At 62.3% G+C, this 21793-nt stretch overlaps 5 protein-coding genes and 1 pseudogene across 5 annotated transcripts, besides 1 other annotated feature; all 6 read left to right on the top strand.

The window, feature by feature from the left end:
* Window positions 1-980: 980 nt before the first annotated feature.
* LDBPK_231120 (cytosolic leucyl aminopeptidase) lies at window positions 981-2678 on the top strand (the record flags this gene model as incomplete). The annotated part of the gene is made up of 1 exon (XM_003860961.1): window positions 981-2678. One exon carries the CDS (start codon window positions 981-983, stop codon window positions 2676-2678), a length of 1698 nt encoding a protein of 565 aa, XP_003861009.1.
* An 816-nt stretch (window positions 2679-3494) lies between these two features.
* LDBPK_231110 (hypothetical protein, conserved) lies at window positions 3495-3968 on the top strand (the record flags this gene model as incomplete). Its single annotated transcript, XM_003860960.1, has 1 exon — window positions 3495-3968. The coding sequence occupies one exon, from the start codon at window positions 3495-3497 to the stop codon at window positions 3966-3968; it is 474 nt and encodes a 157-aa protein (XP_003861008.1).
* Window positions 3969-5850: 1882 nt separating this feature from the next.
* On the top strand, window positions 5851-6243 carry LDBPK_231100 (annotated as a pseudogene).
* Window positions 5851-6243: a sequence feature.
* A 3180-nt stretch (window positions 6244-9423) lies between these two features.
* Window positions 9424-18057, top strand: LDBPK_231090 (hypothetical protein, conserved; the record flags this gene model as incomplete). The annotated part of the gene is made up of 1 exon (XM_003860959.1): window positions 9424-18057. One exon carries the CDS (start codon window positions 9424-9426, stop codon window positions 18055-18057), a length of 8634 nt encoding a protein of 2877 aa, XP_003861007.1.
* A 974-nt stretch (window positions 18058-19031) lies between these two features.
* LDBPK_231080 (hypothetical protein, conserved) lies at window positions 19032-20375 on the top strand (the record flags this gene model as incomplete). Its single annotated transcript, XM_003860958.1, has 1 exon — window positions 19032-20375. One exon carries the CDS (start codon window positions 19032-19034, stop codon window positions 20373-20375), a length of 1344 nt encoding a protein of 447 aa, XP_003861006.1.
* An 875-nt stretch (window positions 20376-21250) lies between these two features.
* Window positions 21251-21793, top strand: LDBPK_231070 (beta-fructosidase-like protein; the record flags this gene model as incomplete). Its single annotated transcript, XM_003860957.1, has 1 exon — window positions 21251-21793. A coding segment is annotated over one exon (543 nt), but the record flags the coding sequence as incomplete, so codon positions are not given.

Genomic DNA, 21793 nt, shown 5'->3' with positions numbered 1-21793 from the left:
ATGTATATATGTATATGCATGCGGGTACTCATTGCACACACACGCGTTCTTGAACAACGACCAGGACTGCAGCGACAAGCGCTTCCATCGAAGAAGGAGAGGCCCGTCCTCTCACCCCGCTCTCAACTTCGCTGTCTTCTTCTTTCATTGTCCCGATCTCGTGACGGATTCCCTCCTCCTCCTCCCATCGAATCCACAGAGTATACGTCAGAGAGACTCGCAAACACAGCCGGAGACGCCAAGGGAAGGCGACTGCACGTAGCACTCGACGCTGCTTCGGCCAACGCCCCCTGTGGCTTTCCACGTGCCCATTTCTCACTCAGAGCCGCTCGCTCTTCGCTTGAAAGGACACGTGCGTATTCAGACAAGCAACCTGTCTGCACAAACACACACACACACACAGACACCTGCATTCCTCATCACTTTCCTCACATAGACAAGGCTAGCGGAGTCGCAGACGGCGAAAGCAACGAAGGCAAAAACGAACGTCTGTGGCTGAACCTCCTTCATTTTTTCTTTTCGTAACACTGCACACCTCTGCATTTCCATAGAGAGAGAGTTACGGTGCTCATTCACAGACTCATTGACGCATACCTCCCAGTCCTCCTCCCTCTTCCCCACCTGCTGCGATTGTCGTCTCCGTCTCATCCACATCCGCGCAGTTGCCTCTCCTCTCCTCCCCCCTACTCCCTTCCCTTTCCTTACCTTCCCTTCTCTCTCCCTCTATCCCCACACGCGCATACGCAGCAGTCCTACACTCTCCATCTCCCCCTTCCTTCCCACCCCTCTCTGTCTTCCTTTGCTCCGGCTTCTGGTGCCGCGTGAGACGAATACAGCGTTGATAATATTGATTTTGTTGTAAGTGTGCGCGTGTGTGTGTGTGCCTTCGCTTCGTGTTCACGTGGAGGTTTTACGCCTCCCCTGCTCGCCTCAGCTGCCGATTCGGATTCCCAGCGTATTCTGTGCGCACACCTGCAGCCATGCTGCGCCGCGTGCTGTCTCGCGGTCCACTCCCACGGTCGCTGTCGGTGGGCCCCGCGGCGAAGCTGACAGCGAACAGGGGCAAGCTCGCCAAGAGCCGTGGCGTTCATGTGCACTTTCTCACCACCGCTGAGTGTGCAGCGGCGGCCGGTGATGCTAGCGCCCCTATTCCGCCAGGCTTTACCGGCAAGGCAGGGGAGGTCGACTTCCAGACCCTCTGGGCGACCGCACAGGATCCGGCCACAGCGGAGAGCGCTCTGACGAAGAGTGGCCGAAAAGCAGCCGGGGCCAGGCGCATAGCGGAAAAGCCTGCCGAGCTCGTGGCGGGCATGGGGGCCCACTCCACGGTGCGGGATTACCGCCTCGCGGTCACGGCCGCCGTGCGCAAAGCCAAGATGTGCAACGCCGCGTGGGTGTCGCTACACCCGCCGAAGCAAGATGTCTTTACCATGACGGACCCGTACCACCCGCCGCAGCGTCTGAAGGGCCACGAGATGGTGGAGAAAACCGCCATCTTTGCGGTGACGGGGGCTTACCAGTACGACCGCCTGAAATCGGGCACCCTCGCCCCCAAGGATCCTGCAAAGACGGGCAGCACCCGCGCGAGGCGGGCGGAGTCGCGGGCTAAGCCACCCGCCGCTCCACCGCCGCCGATGGAGCTTGTCGTGGCGTCGAGCAATGCACAGGCGGTGCGCGCGGGGGAGGTGATCGGGCACTGCGTCAACGACGCCCGGAACCTCGGCAACCTGCGCGAGGACGAAGGTGTGCCGGAGTTCTATGCGGAGTGGGCGAAGAAATACATGATACCGGAGGGTATTAAGGTGCGCAAGGTGCTTCGCGGACAGCAGCTCGAGGGGGCGGGCTTGCACCTCATGTACAACGTCGGCCGCGGCTCCCGCTATGAGCCGTACCTGATGGTGCTTGAGTACATCGGCAATCCCCGCTCGAGCGCGACGACGGCCATCGTGGGCAAGGGCGTGACCTTCGACTGCGGCGGCCTGAACATCAAGCCCTATAACTCGATGGAGACGATGCACAGCGACATGATGGGGGCGGCCACCGCGTTCTGCACTCTCAAGGCGATCGCGAAACTGCAGCTGCCTATCAACGTTGTGGCCGCGGTCGGACTCGTGGAGAACGCCATCGGCCCCGAAAGTTATCACCCCTCCTCCATCATTACTAGCCTCAAGGGGCTCACGGTGGAGGTGCTCAACACTGACGCTGAGGGTCGCCTGGTACTGGCAGATGTGCTCACGTACGTGCAGAAGTACGCACCGCTCGATAAGAAGCCTACCCGCATCATTGACCTTGCCACGCTCACGGGTGCCATTATTGTCGGTCTCGGCTCGCGCCGCGCCGGGTTGTTTTCGCCATCTGCGATACTGGCAAATTCACTAATGGCTACCGGCGCTCAGTGCGGGGAGGAGCTGTGGCCGATGCCGATCGGTGACGAGCACAAGGACATGATGAAGGGCGGCATTGCCGACTTGATCAATGCTGCCCCCGGCCGGCAGGCCGGCTCCTGCACCGCCGCCGCGTTCCTCTCCAACTTTGTAGAGCCGGAGGTGCAGTGGGCGCACCTCGATATCGCCGGCGTGGCAGATGTCGGCGACAAGCCCAAGGGCTACGAACCGGCTGGTGTGACGGGCTTCGGCGTGCAGCTTCTGGTCGACTTCCTGCGCCACAACAAGCCTTAAGACGCGAAGGATACTCCGTTGTGCGATCACAGATTTCTTTCGTTTCTTGCGCTCTGGTGTTCTTTCTGCGGGCCTTTACGCGTGCTTACGCGTGCGCGTGGGCGTATGGTCGCCTAGCTCCTTTCCTCTACACACCTACATACCACGTTCTTTCTCAAAGAAAAAAAAATACATTGGTGGACTGAGTCATGAAGGTACCGGCTCTCTCCCTGGTTCTCTGGCGTTCCCTTGAGTACGCTGCATGGCGAATGGTCACCATACATGCGCTGTCGCGCGTCCACGCCCATCCCACTTGCAACGCTGTCTGCTGTTGCCTCTCTCTCCTCCTACTTCTCATATTCTTCGGTTCTTCGCTTGCTTATTACTTTATGCTCGCCATGCCCATCACCATCATCGCCACGGTCCGCCATCTCACGTCTTCGCACGCAGCGTGACTGCTACGGCTGCGCGCACGACGAGAGAACCAGCTAAGCCCGAGCAAGGCTCGCGCCGTCACACCACAAAACACCACCACCTCGAACCGAAGTTGCGACGAAGGGGTGCTTTAGCGGCGTCCTCTAGCTCACATCCACACGCAGAGAGACACCGAAAACCGCAACAACAGTTGCGGCGGCTTTGCTTTGGTGCGGAGCGCGCCGGCCCCTCTCTTTCCCTCTACCTTTTCACCTCCGTGGCTGGAACTCCGCGCCTATCCACAAGCTACCCAGGCGCGCGCACACACACACACACACACACACACACACACACATAGCTGTCGGTGCATGCGATTTGGTGCGCTTGAGTGCTTGGAAGTACAACCAGGAGAGTACAGCAAAAATGTTCTGCTCATCCGTGCCGCTGAGGTCCCGCATCCCGGACATTGGCCACCAAACCACCGCCACCCTGAAGTGGGCCACCTACACTTTCTGGTACCTTCTAGATCCCATACTGCGCCGTCATCACCGGTACTACCGGCGTAAGGTACAGCTGGATCGCTTTCTGGAGCGGAACAGCATTGTGGCGAACTCGATGATCGGCGTGATTCTCGGAGTCACGGTGTACTTCAGCGTTGTCTGCGGTGTCCTGCTGCCGCCGGCAGTCGGGGCGAAGGAGCGCACAATGAAGGAGAACGCACGCGAGGTGCTCAACTTGATGGAGTGCGACACGTCCAAAGAGTTGCCGGCGTACCAGCTCATGCGCGTGAAGCGAGAGATCATCGGCAAGCTGCACGCCGTCGCGGACGAGGCGGAAGTGCGGCGCCAACGAGAGGAGGCAGCAAAGTTGAGTGAGCTGCTCAAGAGTCTTTGCTGAAGTCGTGGGTATGCGTATGCATGTGTGTCTATCTTGTGCGTGGCGATGTGTGTGCGGCCCGAAAGGTGTGGATGGCTGGGGCGCAGTATGCGTTCACACGCTCGGTTTTGTACGGTGAAGAAATGAAGCTGCATTACATAGACTCCTTCAAGCCCCCCTTCTCTCCTCTCTCGAGATGGGGTCAGCCGTGAAGGAGCGAAAGATGTGCGCGCGCGTGCGTGCGTGCATCTGTGTTTTGACCGACAAACATTTTTTTCTTTGGTCGACACTGACTTCGCTCGGTGCTGTGGGTGACCCCTTTTCATCGCAGCCAATCCATCCGTGGGACGCGGGGCAGCGCTAGCGAGTGGACAGCACGCTTGCCATGTGCATGGGCTCACCACATTGTGCGTTTTGCTTCCTTCGCCATGGGCTCTGGTGCGCTGTGTCGCTCTCTGTGCGTGGAGCTGCTTTTATCTGTTGCACAGCACTTCCTCTTTCTTTTTCCCGTTTCTGCCGCTTACGTGCACTGTGCCTCCTCGAACACGTGCAGGTGTGCACTCCATACATCGATAGCGCACGCGCACCGACCATCCTCTCCGCATCACTTGCTGTCTTTGCCTTACGACCCTGGGGGAGTCGAGGCCAGTTGAGCCTGGGGCGGGCACGAGGACCACCGACCGAGCAAAACGACATCAACAACCTACACGCACCCCCCCCCCCAACACACACACACACACACATACACACGCAAGCGCAGCTGCGCACGGATGCGTGCTTTTCGTTCTCCACGAAGCCCGGTCTCTCGCCGCCTCTGGCAGCTTGTCGCTGCAGCCGTGACTGAACTGCGCTGCTCCAAAGCCGCTTTTTTCAAAGGCGGGTGGTGGGGTGGGCGAGCGGGGAGGTCGGCAGTGGTGCGTCTTGTTCTCACGCTACGGCTTGTGGTGTGATGCTTACTCGTCGCCAGGCGCGGCTCTTGGGCCTCACGAGCGCCGAGGATGGTGGCGCTTCAGGCAGCAGCACAAGCTCTGCAGCGCAATCCCCGACCGGTGTCGCCGCGAGCGGTTTGCCGCGGGTTTCAGGTTACTCAATTGCCTGTGAGGCGATTTCGGCGACATCCGCGAAGCCAAGTGATCCGCGGCCCTTTATTCGGCGCTTGAGCGCGACCGCCACATCTTCATTCTCTGCTTCCACTGCTGCACGCGGGTACCGCACAAACTCGTTCTTTGAACCTTCTTCTTCCGCCTCGAAGGTTTCACTGCACGCGAATGGTGACAGTGGAGGCTGTGGTGGTGGCGGCCGCGCGCGTCTCGAGGCTCGGTACACGGACGCGCTGCTGTCTAAGGCGCAGGCGGCAATTGACTATTGGGCAGCAACGAGCACCACAGCTGGTCCTTCTATCCGCTTCACGAAGGACTTAACTTCGCCGTGGCGCGCGCTGTACGCGTCTTCTGCGAAGTCAGCCGTACACGTGACAGACAGCTTTGGCGCCACTGGGAAATCAGCGGAGGGCTCGAGCTTGGCAGGCTGTTCTGCACGCCTGACCGCGGCCCAGTTGCGCGTGCGATGGCGCGGAGTTACACGGAACTGCAGCTCTCCTCGTGCCTCAGCGAAAAGCATCAATGATGCGCACACCGCGCAGCTCTCGATCGCAGCTTGCCCGGCATCCACACCACCCAGCACCGAGCTCACGGTTGAAGCACAGGGGGGCATTGTCACGAGCGGCGGCGATTCTACTGGGGTGGCGCAGCAGACCGATCGGGCACTTGCGCCACTCAATGTCGTGTCTCGCCGCAGCCTCGCGCTCTTCACGTCTCCGTTTTACGCCGATGTTGCCGCGCCTACTCTTTCTGCGTCAGCTGCAGCTCTGGGTGCGACGGAGGCGGGGGCATTGTTGCCTGTAATGCACCAGATCCCGACTCAACGCGCCGCCACAACGGTGCTCGCACTCCATCAGCGCAAGGAGGGCGTGTGCGCGCAGCGTCAGCGCCGCATCTGCCGCGGAGTGCGCAACCAAGTGTGCATGAAAGCACACGAGGCGCGCATGCGGCTGCTTTTCGGTCTATCCGGCACCGATAGTCGCGCAGCCACGACGGCGCGATCGGCGCCTTCAAAAACGGCGCTCGGCGGGGACCACATCGCCGCTGGCGAGGAGACCTACCTGCAGAGCCTCAACCCGAGCAAGTCGGACGAGGAGGCGAAGGTGCTGCGCGTGGTCGCGGTCATAGACGCGGCACTGCGACGGCATCTCGCTTCCGCATACACACACGCGTATCCACATTCTCGCTGCCGATGAACCGCCAGCTGGAGAGAGAGCTCCGCACTTTTCGCCCCGTGCTCATCATCGCCCCTCTCAGTACTCTTCCACATTGGGCCGGCGAGCTCCAGTTCTTCAGCCGGCGCCACACCGCTGCTGCAGTGTCACCGTGCCCAGGGGGCGTCGACGCTGCGGAGCGCTTTACCGTTTACGTGCTGAACGGCCCACGCTCGGAGCGGGAGTCTCGCATGGGCGAGTTCCTCGCTCACGTTGAGCGACTTACGCAGCGGCCTCCGACACCCGGCGGCGCCTCCCGCGCCACACCCGCCACCCCTGTCGTGGTAATCCCCCACGATATGCTGACAAAGCCTCCCAGCGGGGCTCTGCGGCAGACCAGCCGCGTGGACTGGCATGTTGTGGCCATCGATGAGACCCAGCGCATTAAGTGCGCTCGCAGTGTCCTCTTCAAGAAGGTGTGCGAGTTGCACTCTGTGTCGCGGCTTGTCTTGACGGGCACACCGTTGCAGAAAAACACGATGGAGCTCTTCTCGCTCCTGCGCTTTTTGGCTCCGAACACGTTCGTGCCGAGTGAGTTGTTTGAACAGCTGGATAGCGCACTGCTCGCTGCGAGTCGGTCGAGCGCGCTGGAGGGTCGCGAGCTGCACAACCTCCTGTGCCGCCGTGTTCATCGACTTCTGATGCCGTTCATCTTGCGGCGGGAGAGGAGCATCCTCAAGACGGCGCTGCCGCCCATCCGAGACTACGCTGTGCTGTGCCCACTGCTCCCCTTTCAGAGCGCGCAGTTGAAGGAGGCGGAGCAGAAGCACCACGCCGGCACTCTCTCAGGTAATCCAATATCCAGTACAGCAAGATCCTGTTGCACCCGTACACAACGCAGTCGCTCTTTTACGTGGATGAGGAGGTGGTGTACACGTCAGGAAAGCTGCTCGTGCTGGACTTCATGATGCGCTTTCTGCAGCGCACACATCACAAGTTCCTGGTGCTCTGCGGATGGACGCTGGTTTGCATATTGTGGAGACGCTGTGCGGCATGCGCGGCATCCCGTACGTGCGGCTGGACGACAGGACTACAGTCCAACAGCGGGAGGCAAACATACAGGGCTTCAACAGCTCCGTGGCCAGCGGAAACGGCGTGGCGGAGGAAGCGGGTGGCGGCGGCGGTGATGCGGAAGGCGACCCCGCAACTTCTCGACAGCGCCGCCACAGCCTTCAGCACGCCAGCACCGACACGACAGGCAGGCCATCACCGAACGCGGATGGCCAATGCGATGAGGAAGACGGCTCGTCGCTGCCGCTGGCAGCGCCGTGCTGCTTCCTGATCAGCAAAGTCGCCGGCGGTGTAGGGCTGAACCTGCAGGCGGCGGACACCGTCTTTCTGCTGGATGTGGACTACAATCCGCAGCGGGACGCGCAGGCGCTCTCGCGGGTGTATCGAGTGGGACAGACCAAGGAGGTGCGCGTCTTCCGCCTCATCATCGACCACGCCACCGAGCACGGCATCGTCGCCATCCACGAGGCCAAGGATGACCTAGGACGCGCTGTGGTGCAGGCCGGCTGCTACGATCTCCACTCCTCCGTGCACGAGCGCGAGGCGGCGCTGCAGGGTATCTTTCGGGCTGGAGCGCTTTCCCGGCTGAGTCAGCAGTGGGCCACAGCGACGCGGACGTCAGACGGCACGCAAGGTGACAGCGGCGAGGAGGAGAGGGAGGAGGCAGTGCCGAGCCAGTGCGCGTCGTTCCCGCCGATTCCCTTTCCGAGGTGTGATTTGAATGGCGAGGGCGGCGCCGATGGTGACGCAGAGGGGGCCAGCGAGACGTCGCGAAGCTCGGCGCAGACGCCGACGGACTTGCATCGTGTCTTCAGCGGCGGCAGCGGCGGGGTGCCGGCAACGTCGTCTGCTCCGGGGAAGCAGGTGAAGACCGAGATGGAGGACAAAGGAGGCGGGCGGCTGGTGGACGCGGCGGACGGTGGGATCTCTGTCACTGTGGCAGGGGATGTCGACCCGCAGTGTGCACTGCTGCTGCACCGCCGAGGCCGTCGCCACATATCGTTTAAACTGGAAAAGGACTACAGCGAGGAGGGCGGCGGCAGGGCGGATCGCGGTGGCCCGGCAGCTGCACCTGCCGGAAGCTCAAAGAAACTCGCCAATCCTGCGACGGCGCCGCTGCTTTTCGCTGCTACCCCGCCACACCTCAGCATGAAGGCCGCGGAGGTGAATGAGGCAGCAGCGGCTGCGACGACACGTGTACTGGCGCCGGCCGAACACCTTCTTGCGATGTGTGAGCGACTGGAGGAGGTGCTGCTGCGCCACGAAGGCGAGCGGCATGTGCTGGAGGACATGCTCCGCTCAGTGTAAGGCTGGCTGAGGCCGGGACCTCGGTAGTGGCGTGTCTTGAGGCGTTGTGTTCGACACGAATCAAATGGCGAAGTGTGTGTGCGTGTGTGTGTGTGGGGGGGGGAGTGCGGCGGCGGCTCTCGTGGATGATGATGATGGCCGTCGGGTACGCGATTGTGGTGGTGACGGCGGTGTTTGCAGCTTTGATGAATGAGAGCGCGCGCGCGCTCTCTTGTCCCTGTCGTTTCTGTTTGGCCGTGGACTTTAGTTTTCTGTTTGCGGGTGCACGTGTGTGCGTACGTGCGTATGTGCGTAACATGTGGGTGTACAGAGCTGGAGAAGCTGGAAAGAAACAGAAGGATACCCCTCCTCCATGCAATGATGAGGCAGACACAGACCGTTCGCTACGCCCCTCCTCCTCCAATAGCCTTTCCTCTCTTCCTCATCTGCTGTCTGCGTGGTGGCGTAAGCGCCGTTGATGAGGGCGAAAGATGATGATGAGAGCAGCCCCGTGGCGCGTGTCCGACCGCACAGGGGACAAGAGGGAAGAGGGGAGAGCGACAACGCAAAAAGAGACGAAAAAGTGAGCGCTATGTGAGCGGGGACGCTTGCGGTGCGAGAGAACAGCTTGCACGCGCGGCCGCCGGCTCCTCGCTGCACGGGTAGGAGAAACAGCAGCCTCCCCCCCCCCCACGTCACCTCTCTCGTTTCTCGTATGACCACACATACAGCAACACCACCTCCCTCCTGCACCATTATACACACTCCTTTAGTGCATCTTGCTAACTTTGGCGCCATCGGGTTAGCCTTACAGGGATAGGTAGCGGGTGGCTGGCGGCATCCACTGACACCGACAATGCACGGATGAGTGACATGGAACCTCACTCACCTGCCACGCATCTCTCCAGCGAGGCGCGCCCTCCGCCGTTTTCTCCACATGCCTTTGACTCCACCGGTCATGGCATCCTCGTTGCACGCCGCCCACGTCACGGCGGTGGCGGCCACGACACCTTTGGAGAACGCGACCAGAGTGTTGCGCAGCCTGGCCCTCCGCTGCGGCTCAGCACACGCCGACTGCAGGTGTTCAGCTACGTACTCGCGGAGCTTAGCAGTGCCACGACGCTCCTGCCGGACTACACAAAGGCGATCCTGAATCTCTCGCGGCGGCTCGTCGGGGCTTGGCAGGCGGTGACAGCAGCCGCAGTTGCGCGAACGCGGTATGAACACGCGCTGGTGTGGGCAGCTCATCAATGGAAGAGAACCGAAGCTTCAGATTTGAGGGCATCGTCGCCGACGAAGAAGGCCAGCGAAGGCTACAGGGCTTTCATGACGGTGTCGAGGCGCTCATCGCGGAGGCGAGCAAGAGAGAAAAAGAAGCGGTGCAGCTCCGTGCCAGTCACCGCAGTAGCTGCTGCATCGTCGCCGTCCCCCGCTGTTGCTGCGGCACTCTTCGACTCGGGAACCTCTTCACACAAGCGCCGTCGACTGACCCGAGAGGCGACGCCAGCAGCTGCAAGCTCGGACGTGGCTCTGGCAGATCAGAGACTGAGGAGGTCGCAGCAGCACTCCAACGCTCTCAGCGATGCCGTCGCGTCGGCCCCACCTTGCGTTGACTCCCCTACATCATCCAACAAAAACCTGCAAGCTGACGTAGAAGCGACACCACCGCTGCCGTCGCCCTCCGATCACCGTGGCGGAGGCCTCCAAAGCCGCGTTGTCCACAAGCGCCGCCGGCAGTTTGTGCAAAGGACTCTGCAGCAGCTGTGGCTGGATGCGCAGGAGGCGGAGGACAAGGCAGGGCAGCACGTGGAGTATATTCGCGGCCTCGTTGTCAACGCCTTGTATCAACAATACCTGCAAGTCACGGTCGAGGCTAGCTACCACGACGTGGTTCTGTATCGATGGCTCTCGCCGTTGCTGTTTTCGGTTCGCCGTGGCGGCGTTGGCCCGCGGCAGGCGTGGCCGCGCCAAGGTTACCGTCAGCGCCGCCGCAGCGCGTCGGCCCCCCAGGGGGGCGGGTCTCTCCAGCACGCGCTTCAGCACCAAGCTGCTGGGCAGGTGGTTGCAGATCTGCAGCTTCTGCGGCGGGTGCTGCGCCGCGCTCGCATTACGGCGGGCCCATCCCGAGGCGCAGGGAGGCGCAGCAGCAGTGGTGGCGACTCTGGCATCGTCGTGGCATCGCTGGCGATGGGGCACGGCAGCGCGTCCAGCGTTCCTTTATCGCCAACCACAGCCGCTGTGCGAGACGCCGTCGGTGCGGGAGGTCCTGCATCCTTTGCCACCGTCGATGGGGGCGGGGCCGCCGCCACCACAAGCAGTGAGGGGGCCAACGGTGACGGTTCAGCTGCACGGCGGACTGCCTCAACTGACGGCAGTCGGAGTTCCTCTGGGCTGAGCACCCACGACGCCTTGGACGACTACACGCTCGCTGTGCCGATGCCTTTACAGTCGTTTTTACAGGCGTGCCTGTCATTCGACCCTACGCACTGCGCCTTCGCTCTCATGTCGCGATGCGTCCTGCTCGCCCAGCACGTCCGGAGCGGGGACGATGAACAGGCGGTGCCCTTTCATGTCGCGCCGGATGGGAAAGGGGCTCGGCAAGAAGTGCGCGGCGGAGTGGGCAGAGCCGATGAAGGCGTGACCGAGGGGGTCGACGGCGAAGCGCCAGCCCGGGAGTACTTCGGTCTCTTTTACGTGGTTATCGCCCGGCGTGCTGTTGGTGGTTGCGCCTGCACTGCCATGTGCTTCGGCAACCACAAGTTCATATTCGTCTGCTGCCATGACACCGAGGCACTGCTACGAGAGGCGATGCCAGACGCCGAGAGCGACGAGGGCGCGTGTCAGGGGAGCGATGCATCGACGGCAGCGACTGAAGAGGAGGAAGAGCGGTACCTCGCTCACGTGTCACATCTATCGGCCGAGGCAGCTGCAACGACGTGCGCATCGAATGAGGCGGTAGGAGAGGCCGAGAGGCTTGCAGGTGCCGATGCGCAGACACCGTCCTCGGTCTCCACTTCCTCGACGGTTGGGATGGCTGCATCAGCCAAAGGCCACCAACGCCACCTCCCCCTTTCCCGTTTTCGCGCCCACAGCCTACGGATGGGCAAGCTGACTTTGCCGTCCCCAGCACGCGGAATCAGCGCTCTTTGTACACACGACGCACATCGGCTCAAGCGCAACGCCACTGAGAACGGCGGCAGTGGCGAGTGCGGCCGCGTCGCCGAAGCGGGGCCGTCACGTAGACCGCCGCCGGAGGCGGCAGCGCACTCGTTGCCTTCGTCCCCGCGATCGACATCTGCGAGCTGCAGTGCGCAAAGCACGCCTTCTGGACAGCCACGCTCGTCGATGCTGCCGCGCCTCTCGACAGCGGCCGGCGGGATGAAAGCGACGGCGTCCACCGCGTGGAGTGGCGCAGCGCCCGGCGTTGCGGCGCTGCCGTCGTCGACTGCCGAAGAACGTCTTCGGACGCGCTCCCTGACGCGGCAGGCCCCTTCGCCGCATGCGAAGCGGTCATTTACGCAGACCCTTTCGGCGACGCAGGACGCCTCTTCCACCGACCGCGCCAGTGCTGCTGCACCGGGCCACGCATATACGGCAGTCACTACAGCGCCGTTGCCCCCCGCACTGCGACAGCCGATCAGGGCCGACGTGAGCAGCAGTGCCGCCCCGGCGTCGGATGCCTCTCTCCAGTCGCGCTCCGCACCGGCGGAATCGGTGCCAGCATGTTCACCGCTGGTACCACTACTGCAAGGGACGGCGAGCGTCTTTCCAGGAGACGACGCCGTTGCGGATGAGGAAGACGTTGACGCCGAATTCTCTTGCGCATCTGCGCTCAATCCCCTGCACACGGAATCCAGCCGGCATGCTGTGGGTGGCGGCCTTGCGACGTGCTGCACCGCCTCCGCTGCACATCCCATGCCAGACTCAGCGCTTCTACCATGTCGGACTTCTTCTTCCACATTGCTCACTTCTTCTTCCTTTGTTGCCGCCTTCAGTGACAGCGAGGACGACGCACAGGATGCAGACGCCGCTGATCGCGCCCGTTGCCTGCAGCAACGTCACGGGCTCACCGCAGCGTATCCGGATCGCATCGCGGGCGGCGATGATGAGCGGAGCACGGAGGAGGAGGATGCGGCGGCAGAAGACGGTGAAGAAGTTTTTTGCGGCAGCAGCACTCAAGTCTTTATTGTTATGCACTCGGTCCTTTGCAGTTGCGGGGCACAGGACCTTACGAGAGGATCTGGCGAGGCTACAGAGCGCGCGGCTGCGGCATCGACGTCGTTCGCGACAGCAGCGACACCCAATTTCTTTGAGCCTAGTCACGCACGTCGACGCCAGCTCGATACGCCGCTGGGAGACAGCACAGAGGGGCTGCCGGGTCGCTCTTCTGTGCCGTGTGCAGCAGACGCGGACTTTCCTTTCTCGTACTTCGAGCAACGCGTGCTACTGCCGCCTGGGAGTGGACACGAAAGGCGGGTGGGTGGCGGGCGCAGCGGCGGCGGTGATGGTAAAGCTGCTCATCCTCGCGCTCCACTGATTGAGACGGAACAGAAGAGTCGTTCTCCGAGGTTGCCGTCTGCATGGGCAGCTGATCCGACAGATGCGCCGCTTGGCGCTGCCTGCCCGCGTGCTCGAGCCGCAGCTGCTGAAGCTGCTGCAGCACGGCAGAAAGCGGCCGCCACCGTTCGAGATGCTGGCGCGCTGCCAGTGGAAGCAGCGGCGTCTTCGCCACCGGATGCCGAGGAGTCAAACCTCTATGACTTCGCGAAGGACTACAGTGGCCCCGAGCCGAGAGGCACATCGTCTTGTCATCGACAACACGCGTTTTGTGCTGCAGGCACGTCAGCGGTCGAGCCATCAGAGGGGGACATGGCGTTTGCTGCGGAGCTTTATGCGCGGCTGCAGTTCTGGAGTCTGCGCGGCCAGGACCGAAGCGCTTACATTGATCTCTCGTGGACGCGGCAATCAAGACACGAACGCCCTGAGGGCGAGAAGTGGAGCGCGCCGTCTGCCTCTCACAGCCGCGCCGGCAACACGGAGGCCATGGAGGGGCTGGCGGAGGTTGATCGTCAGCAACCAGCGGCACCGTTCGCCAGCTACGCCACAGGGGTCGATACTCCCAGGAGAGAGCAGGCTGGGATGAATCAACCAGCTCCAGACACACGGACAAGCGGCATGCCGGCGCCAGGCGAAGCATCGCAGTCGTCGCTGGACTCGTCCATGAACGCATCTGAAGGTGCCAGCTCGAAAAACACTATCGAGCTTCCACTTCGCCTGCTCCACTGCACGGTCGGCACCATTGAGCTTTCAGACGAGGCGCTGCAAGCGCCGCCGAGGGCGGGTGCCAGAGTGCGGAAGCGTCGACGTGCCGCTCACGCTGACGAGCGGCAGACGAAGCGAAGGTCGAGGGTGGCGGGGAGCAGTGGCGCGACGGAGGAGGAAGCGGACGATCCTCTCGCAAAAGAAGCCGAGGAATGTGATGAGGGACGTGGGAGCTTCCCGCGCTTGCCGCCTCTCATGACTGTTAATGCGCGTGGCAAAGAGCTACTCTTTGAGGCTCTGCGCGAGGCCACGGAGGTGGTGGTGTGTGGGGTGCGAGAAAGCCGCGCCCACACGGGTTATCACGACGTGCTTCATCAGCGCTGTCCCCCACCGCCTTCATCAACCTCGGCATCCGCGGCGCCGCAGAACGGAGCCGGCGTGCGCTCGGAGGGAGACACAGGCCAGGTAGGTCACGACCCGCGCACTGACGCGGCGGCGGCAACGACGACTGGTACGCCGTCGAAATCGACGTGGATTACGACTGTGAACCCGTGGATGGCAGCTGCTGCTGCGGCGCAAGGGTGCAGTTTTCGTGTTGCCGCCGGCACGCTCTCCCGTGACGGACGGAACCCCTTCGCCTTTGACACCCATCGGCACCTAGGCGCATGCGGCATCGTCTGCTGGTCTCAAGGAGACATCTCGCACGAAGAGGAGGCTGAAAGCTCGTCGGCGGACGTGAGTGACGACGAGGCTGCAATGACCATGGCGGTACCGACGAAGGACAGCGCACCCGACTGTGCGGAAGAGACTAGCGGCGGCGCCACACACCACCACGATCACGTGCGCCGCTCCGACTTTTCTCACATGCACAAGTGGCGGTGGCCGAAACTTCCCGCCAATGACCACAAGCAGTGGCGCTGCGAGCTGCTCAAGAGTGAGTTCCGTTTGGCCCGATCGCGGTGCCTCGACTGCCTCCTCGTCGACCATACCCATGGCCGCCCGATCGCCGCGATCACGCTGGCTCCTTGGTCGTGGCCACGCGCATCTTTTGGGTTGCCCTCGGACGCTGTCTACAGCGGTGACGACGACGGGGACGACGAGGAGGTGCCGTCGAGGCGATGCACAGAGCGGCATTGTGCTGGCACCAAGGCCGCGGACGCGCCGTCTCCACAGGAGGTGGTGCAGCGCACCATCTACGTCGTGGTTGGCTTCACCCACTACATAGCTCCGCTATGGCGGCACCTGCGAGAGGAGAAGGCGGTGCTGGTAGACATGGACCGCACCCTCATCGACAACGCCATCACGGAGCGCTCGGCTGCCGAGCGGCAGCGTCACCTCCGTCACCTACACCGCGTCGTGGCGGCTGCTGAAGGCGTGGCGGGGGCTGAAAACCCGTGCGTGCTCTGGCGCCGATACCCGGCGGCGCCGTCGTCAGAGCGCTTCGCCGGCGCGCCGCTCCGACTCGGCCGCAACGATGCGCCGCCGCTAACGGAAGAGGAACTTGCCGAGTCGATGGTGAGAGGGGCGGATGGGCAGCAGGAGGGCGCGTTGCACCGGGACAGCAGGGGTTACCACCTCCACGGCAACGGCCCTTTCCATTCCTCACACAGGCGTACCGAGATTGCCGAGGACGATGGTGTTCTGCGGCCGACCATGCGACAGAGGCATCCGCACACTCGTGAGCCCCTGTTGTCTCATGCAAAGGCTACGACAGGCGACACCTCTGCCCTCTCCAGTGGCGGCTTGCTGCATTGCTTCATGCGCCGCACCGCATCGCAGCGGCATAGTCTTGGCATCGTGCACTACGAAGAATGCGGCGCTGTCAGATACACTGCTGCTTCCCCGTCTGCAGTAGGGCCGGCTTCGGCAGTGGACTCGCCGTCCAAGAGCAGACACGACCACGGACACAGCCATCTTGAGTGCCGCGACACGCGAGAGACGTCATGTTCGTCGAGCGCCGATGCAGATGCCCTCAGGTCGAGCTCCGCGAAGTCTGCCACCGCTTCAGCGACTGCGACTTCGACGCCTCCGGCCCGCTACTTGCTCGATGTTGTGTACGTGCGCCCCGGTGTGCGCCAGTTTCTCTACCGTGTTGCCACCCAGTGGAACATTCCGGTAGTGCTGGTTACAAAGTCAACGCGGAGCCGCACCGAGGCCATTCTGCGCCAGGTGCTCGACCCGCACAGAGTACTCTTCACCGACATGCGATCAAGCGTGGTGACGGCGGACGAGATGCTTCGCTGGTGCGATGACTTAGAAAGGCGCGATGATGCCGTCGGAAGGGATGAGGAGGCGCCTGCGGCGCCAGACGTCGGTTTCGCTGGCCCCGTAGGAGGAATTCCAGCGGATCACAGCAGCTCCGCAACATCAAGCGTGCCCAACCAAGCTCACGCGCATCTCGTTCCGTTGCAGACGCCGGCACCGAGGAACACGGCTGAGCGCCTTGCACGATGCCGCAAAGGCGCCCTGCGCGTTGTGCAGTTTATTTTGGATGCCGACGCAATGGCAGCGGCTCGTCGCGCGTGGCGCGCTCCGGCGTGGTGCGACTGGCCAAACCGCCTGCCGAAGCCGCGCAGCATCGCTGTGCTGGATGACGCGCCGCAGGTATGGGAGGAGTCGGACTGGCCGTGCACGGTGAACGTGGCCCCCTACACACTCGCCCGCGTCGATCCGCGGGCGTACTTCAGCCGTCGCGGCTACGCCACCTCCCTCGTGCTCTCTTGCTTGTACGGGTCGAAGTGCTTGGTGTGCAGTGAGGGTGTGCTGCGGCTGCCAGAGTGGCAAAGGGCTGATACATCGACATCCCCGTCCTCTCCCCACACTCCTTCAACTACTCTGAGCATGCCAGAGAGCCGTGGACACGGAGCGTACCGCTGGCCGCACTGCGTATGTGTGTGCCCGCCAGATCATCTTCGCGACCTCGCCCGCGCGGAGGAGGATGTACCGGTTGGCTACACTAACACCAGCTTCAGCGCCGCCGCCTCAGATCTGTCCGCTAGCGTGAGCGCGATGCTGACGGCGCTGCTCTGGCGCATGTCGAACAAAGATGCGCTGTGCAGCTCCCAGCAACCACTGCTGTTGCCGACCATCGAGGACTCTGTGGCTACAGAGCTGGCAGAGCAGGCAAGAGGTGCTGAGAGCCAGGTTGGGGCAAGCCGCCGTGGCGGCAGCCGCCGACGTCGGCGCCGGCGCCACGCCTGCGATCTGGGCGCGACCATGGCTCCTGTCAGCGAAGACCGATGCGAGAAGGCCCTCCCTTCCACGGCTACAGGGGCGGATGTGTTGGGACTCGCCGGAAGGGCTATGCGGCCAGGACATGTCGACACCGTCGACACCGAAGGCATCGCGTCTCTTCGGTCTCCCCCGCCTGCGGTGCTTGCCAGGGCGACATGCCACTCCTTCCCCTCTGCCTCGGCCTCGTCCTCAGCACAATCAGCTTCGTCACCGTCGTCATCATCGTCAGTGTCGAGCTCGAACCCTTCGTTGCCGTCCACCACCGACTCCTTATTCTCGTTGGAACCGCTCGCATGGGGCGCGGGCTTTGGCCACGCCGCGGTGAACGCGAGGACCGACACTGGCAGCTACACGCCGAGTACCATGATGACGGCAGCGTCGATGCCGCCAACTCCGATGACCTTCCATGCCTTTCCCGACCTGCCGCTTGAGTCCAGGGTGCTAGGCGGTGTGGCTGAGGCAGACGCTGACGAGCAGCACGGATTGCGCATCAGCATGGGCAGTTTATCTGCCAACGCTACGGCTAGCGGCAGGAATACGGTAAGGGGAGAGAGTGCAGCCTTGCAGACTCCCCCACCGGACGGCTACGCTGTTGCGATCACCAACGGCTACGAAGCGCCTTGTTTGAGTTCGTCTGCTGTGGATGATGTGATTCCGTTGGAGATGCAGGTGGTACCGTCGGTGCTGGAACCTCTTTCCACACCAGGAAGTCTCAGCCAGTGCGTTGAGGATGTAGGCGGGGCGCCTGCTATGGCGTTGATCGACTCGGTCTCGTGGTCTAGTGGTTCTCATAAGGCTTTGCGGTCGAGCCGCAGCTTCACGTCTGCGTCCAGGAAGGGTGTCGTGCCCATCACCTCTGTGCCGGGGACGTTTACAGAGAGGGTTGTGGTTGATGTCGACGAGCCAGCGCCGCCGGGGGTGTGCGAGGCAGAGCTGCAGCGGCCGCGGCACCGGCTCCTCGATGACCCGCTTGACGAGGTAGAGGATGTCACCCCGCTGTGACAGCGAACGGGGCGCGAGCGTGAGGGACGCGCGAAGAACATCGATCTTTAACATTTGTTTTCTTAATGGTGGGCCACTGCTTGCTGTACACACGATGCCCGCGGGCCGACGTCTATGCACACCCCTTTCTTTCATCTCTCCTTCCCTCCCTCTGTGTTAGGGCATGCTCCAGACGCGCAAACACGGCGAGAGAGACACAGACAGACACACCGGCACACAGACGGGCACAGGGACGGCCCAACCCCTCAGGGAGCGAAAAGCACGCACAGAGCAGAACCAAGAAAGTGGATCAACGACAACAAAAAAACACAGCAACCATGCGAGGGCAAGGCGTGGAGGGAAGGACAGGCAATTCACGGTGGCATCAAGCCCCCGCGCGAGGTGCTCAGTGGCGGATCTCAGTTTCGGCGCACCGAGGACGATGAACGCGCGGCGAGAGAGGGTGTAGCGACGCAGCGACGTGCCACATCGCCCTCTCGCCAGCACGATCTCTCCCTTTCTGCGGTGCCGTAGCGATGCCACCCGTACCGGTCTCCCACCCCCCTCTCTCCTCTTCGTGGTCGCGGATGGTGGGCGGAGTCCATCTGCACACCCCGCCTCCCTCTTTGGTTGCTGTTGTATGCTGTGTGTGCGTGTGTCTGTGTCTGGGCATCCCTCGCGTTGCTCGAGTTGCAGAGAACGAAGACGCGCACCTTTTTGCTCGTTCCCTCGATTGCTGCCCCCTCTTTTTCTCTTTCTCTTCGCTGACCCGCACCCGTGCTTGAAGTCTGCAGCGAAGGAGCTGTGTCACATGCGCTTGCGCACCTGAGACCTCTGCCGCAGGCCACTAACGACTTTGTGTCGCGTCACAGCTCTCATCAGCGATCAGCACGGACCCGTCTCTACGCCCCTTATTTAGAGCGATGCAGAAGCGTCTTGCGCGGCCCTCCTCAGTAGCAGCCGCGGCTTCCGTTCTTGGCGGGGTATCGACACCGATGGGCCCCTCATCCTCGGGCTCCTCTGTTGCTGCACCTTTCATGCGGCACTACCGCGCCGGCCTCCTCCGCAGCACGCCGGCCCGCCTCGCCATGAACCTCCACGCGAGTGATCTGTCTACTCCGGACAGAGCCACGGTGAACTCCGCCAACAAAAAGGAGTTCAAGACAGCTCTGTGCAACGAGCTGGTGAACAAGATCACCGCGCAGGGGTACTACCCCATGTCGCAGTTCGTCAAGGACTGCCTGACCCACCCCCAGTACGGCTACTACGCGGCAAAGAAAAACGTGATTGGCAGCGAGAAGGCAGACTTCATCACCGCAGCGGAGATCCCGTTCTTTGGCGACGTGCTTGCTGCGTGGGTGATGGACGCCTGGCAGAAGATGGGTACACCGCGCGTGCTGCATCTTGTGGAGATGGGGCCGGGTCGCGGTACCCTCATGAGGACAATGCTGAAGCAGATTCAATACTCGAACCCGCATCTGTTGCACTTTCTGCAGATACACCTCGTCGAGGTCGGTGCCGCGCGGCGCGAGGAGCAGAAGAGAGCTCTGACCGAATTCCAGACGGCTCAGGGCAAGATCAAGTGGTGGATGGACCTGGAATCGCTGCCCTTTTCGCTCGAGCCAACCGTGTTCATTGCGAACGAGTACTTTGATGCGCTACCCGTGGCCCAGTTCCGCTACACAGAACGGGGGTGGGTGGAGACGTGTGTGGAGGTAGATACGGACCCCGGCACGGAGGCGCACTTCCGCCTTGTCCATGCCCCGTCCGGGTCGATGTCCGCCTATCTCATCCCTGACGACATTCGCACCAAGGGCAAGACCGGCGACTGCGTGGAAGTGAACACGGTCGGGATGCAGACGATGGAGACGCTCATGAAAAAGATGATAGACTGCCAGAAGGCTGCGTGCCTGCTGATTGACTACGGCAAGGATGATCACATGCACAGCACGCTGCGCGGAATCCGTGGCCACCGCTTCGTCGACCCGCTGCTGTCGCCCGGCGAGGTGGATCTCTCGTGCTGGGTGAGCTTCCGGCAGCTGCGTTGGGCCCTTGAGCGGCTGGAGGTGGCGCGGCGGCACCTCAAGTGGTTCCCGGTGATGACGCAGCACGAATTCCTGCTCGAGAACGGCATTGACATTCGGCTGGCGCACGTGATCAAGGACGAGGAGACGAAGACAGCATTGAAAGTGCTGCAGAACTACCGGCGCTTGATGGACAAGGAGGAGATGGGAGAGAGCTACAAGGTGTTCGCGTTCCAGACCCGAAACTTCCCGAACGTGTCGCCTTTCTTTGCTGAGATGCCTCTGCCTCCGCTGCCGCAGAGGGGTGACCGGTAGGCCGATACATGCAGTGTTGGGCGCCCTTTCATGAAGCCTTCTTGTGCCTAGCTGGATGAGGAGAGTTCGAACACACACACATACACGCTTGCGTATGTATGCGCTTAGGTAGCAGTGGGAGGCGGCCTCACGCGCAGCACGACGAGGGGCATGCATCCTCGATCCTCTCGTTGAGGAGCAACATTTTCCGTAGCTTGTCCGTTGTGCACATAAATACGTACCCATGTTCACGTGGCCGCCGCCTCTGCCACTGCCTGTGAAATAGGCTTCACCGAGCCCCTACCTCGTAACCCCTGCTCAACACCAACGCTCGTGCTTCGGCCCTCCCCCGCTGCCGCTCGTTTCACACGCCTCTCGGGTCACATTTATGAAACGTCTGTTTACCCACTGCACTCCTTCTCTCTTCCCAAGAGGCACACATGCACACGTGTGTGCTCGATCACCTGTCAGACACCAACGCGACAGCATTCGAATCGGGACGAGGCGGTGTAGCCGCGATCGCCACACCCATCTTGCAGCTCAAAGAGCCCAAAACATTACAGTAAATACGGGAAAGGAACAATCATCATACAAACTCAGTCTCTGAGGTAGCCGTTTTACCATCACCGCAACAACCCCTCATCGGCCCCGTCCCCTGCTCCTACTCATTTTGCTTCGCATCCATGTACAAGACGCGCACACCCGCGCATCGTCGTTCTGGCCAGTAACCTGCGCCTATCACCATACTTCCTCTGCTGCTGCTGACTCAACGGCTATAGGCCATCAGCGCAGTGCAAGATTTGCGTCATCGTATGCGAGTGTCTCGCCGCGCCTTCGGTGCTCTTCTCCGCGCTCGTTCCCTTCTTCTTTACTCCCGCAAGAACGACACGACGACGATGAGCTCTCAAGCGCAGCAGCGCGCGCCGGCCTACGCTCCGCGCGGCACCCATGCCGAGCGGCTCGCGGCCGCGGACCGGGAGGCCGCTGCCCGATGGGACTCCTCGACGAACTGCACATGGTATCCCGACTACCACCTTGCACCGCACACGGGGTGGATGAACGACCCAACGGGGCTGGTGCACTTCCGCGATCACTACCACGTTTTTTACCAGTACCACCCGTACAGTGCCGAGTGGGGTCCAATGCACTGGGGCCACGTGACGAGCGAGGATCTTGTGCACTGGCAGCACGAAAAGGCGGCGCTGGCACCAGGAGACGCGTGTGATCGCGACGGCTGCTTCTCTGGCACCGCCGTCGTGCACGACGACAGGATGTACGTCTTCTATACGGGCCACTTCGTGCTTGAGGCGGCGACGCCAAGCAACCCGGACGCCATCTTTGAGCAGCAGTGCGTCGCCGTCAGCAGCGACGGCGTGAACTTCGAGAAGCTCGGCGCCGTCGTGCGCCCGCCACCGGGGTACGTGCACTTCCGTGACCCG

The sequence above is a fragment of the Leishmania donovani genome, chromosome 23 (assembly GCF_000227135.1).
Source record: "Leishmania donovani BPK282A1 complete genome, chromosome 23".
NCBI lineage: Eukaryota > Euglenozoa > Kinetoplastea > Trypanosomatida > Trypanosomatidae > Leishmania > Leishmania donovani.
The sequence above is the reverse complement of the archived record's forward strand: the minus strand, read 5'-3'. Positions and strand labels throughout refer to the sequence as shown.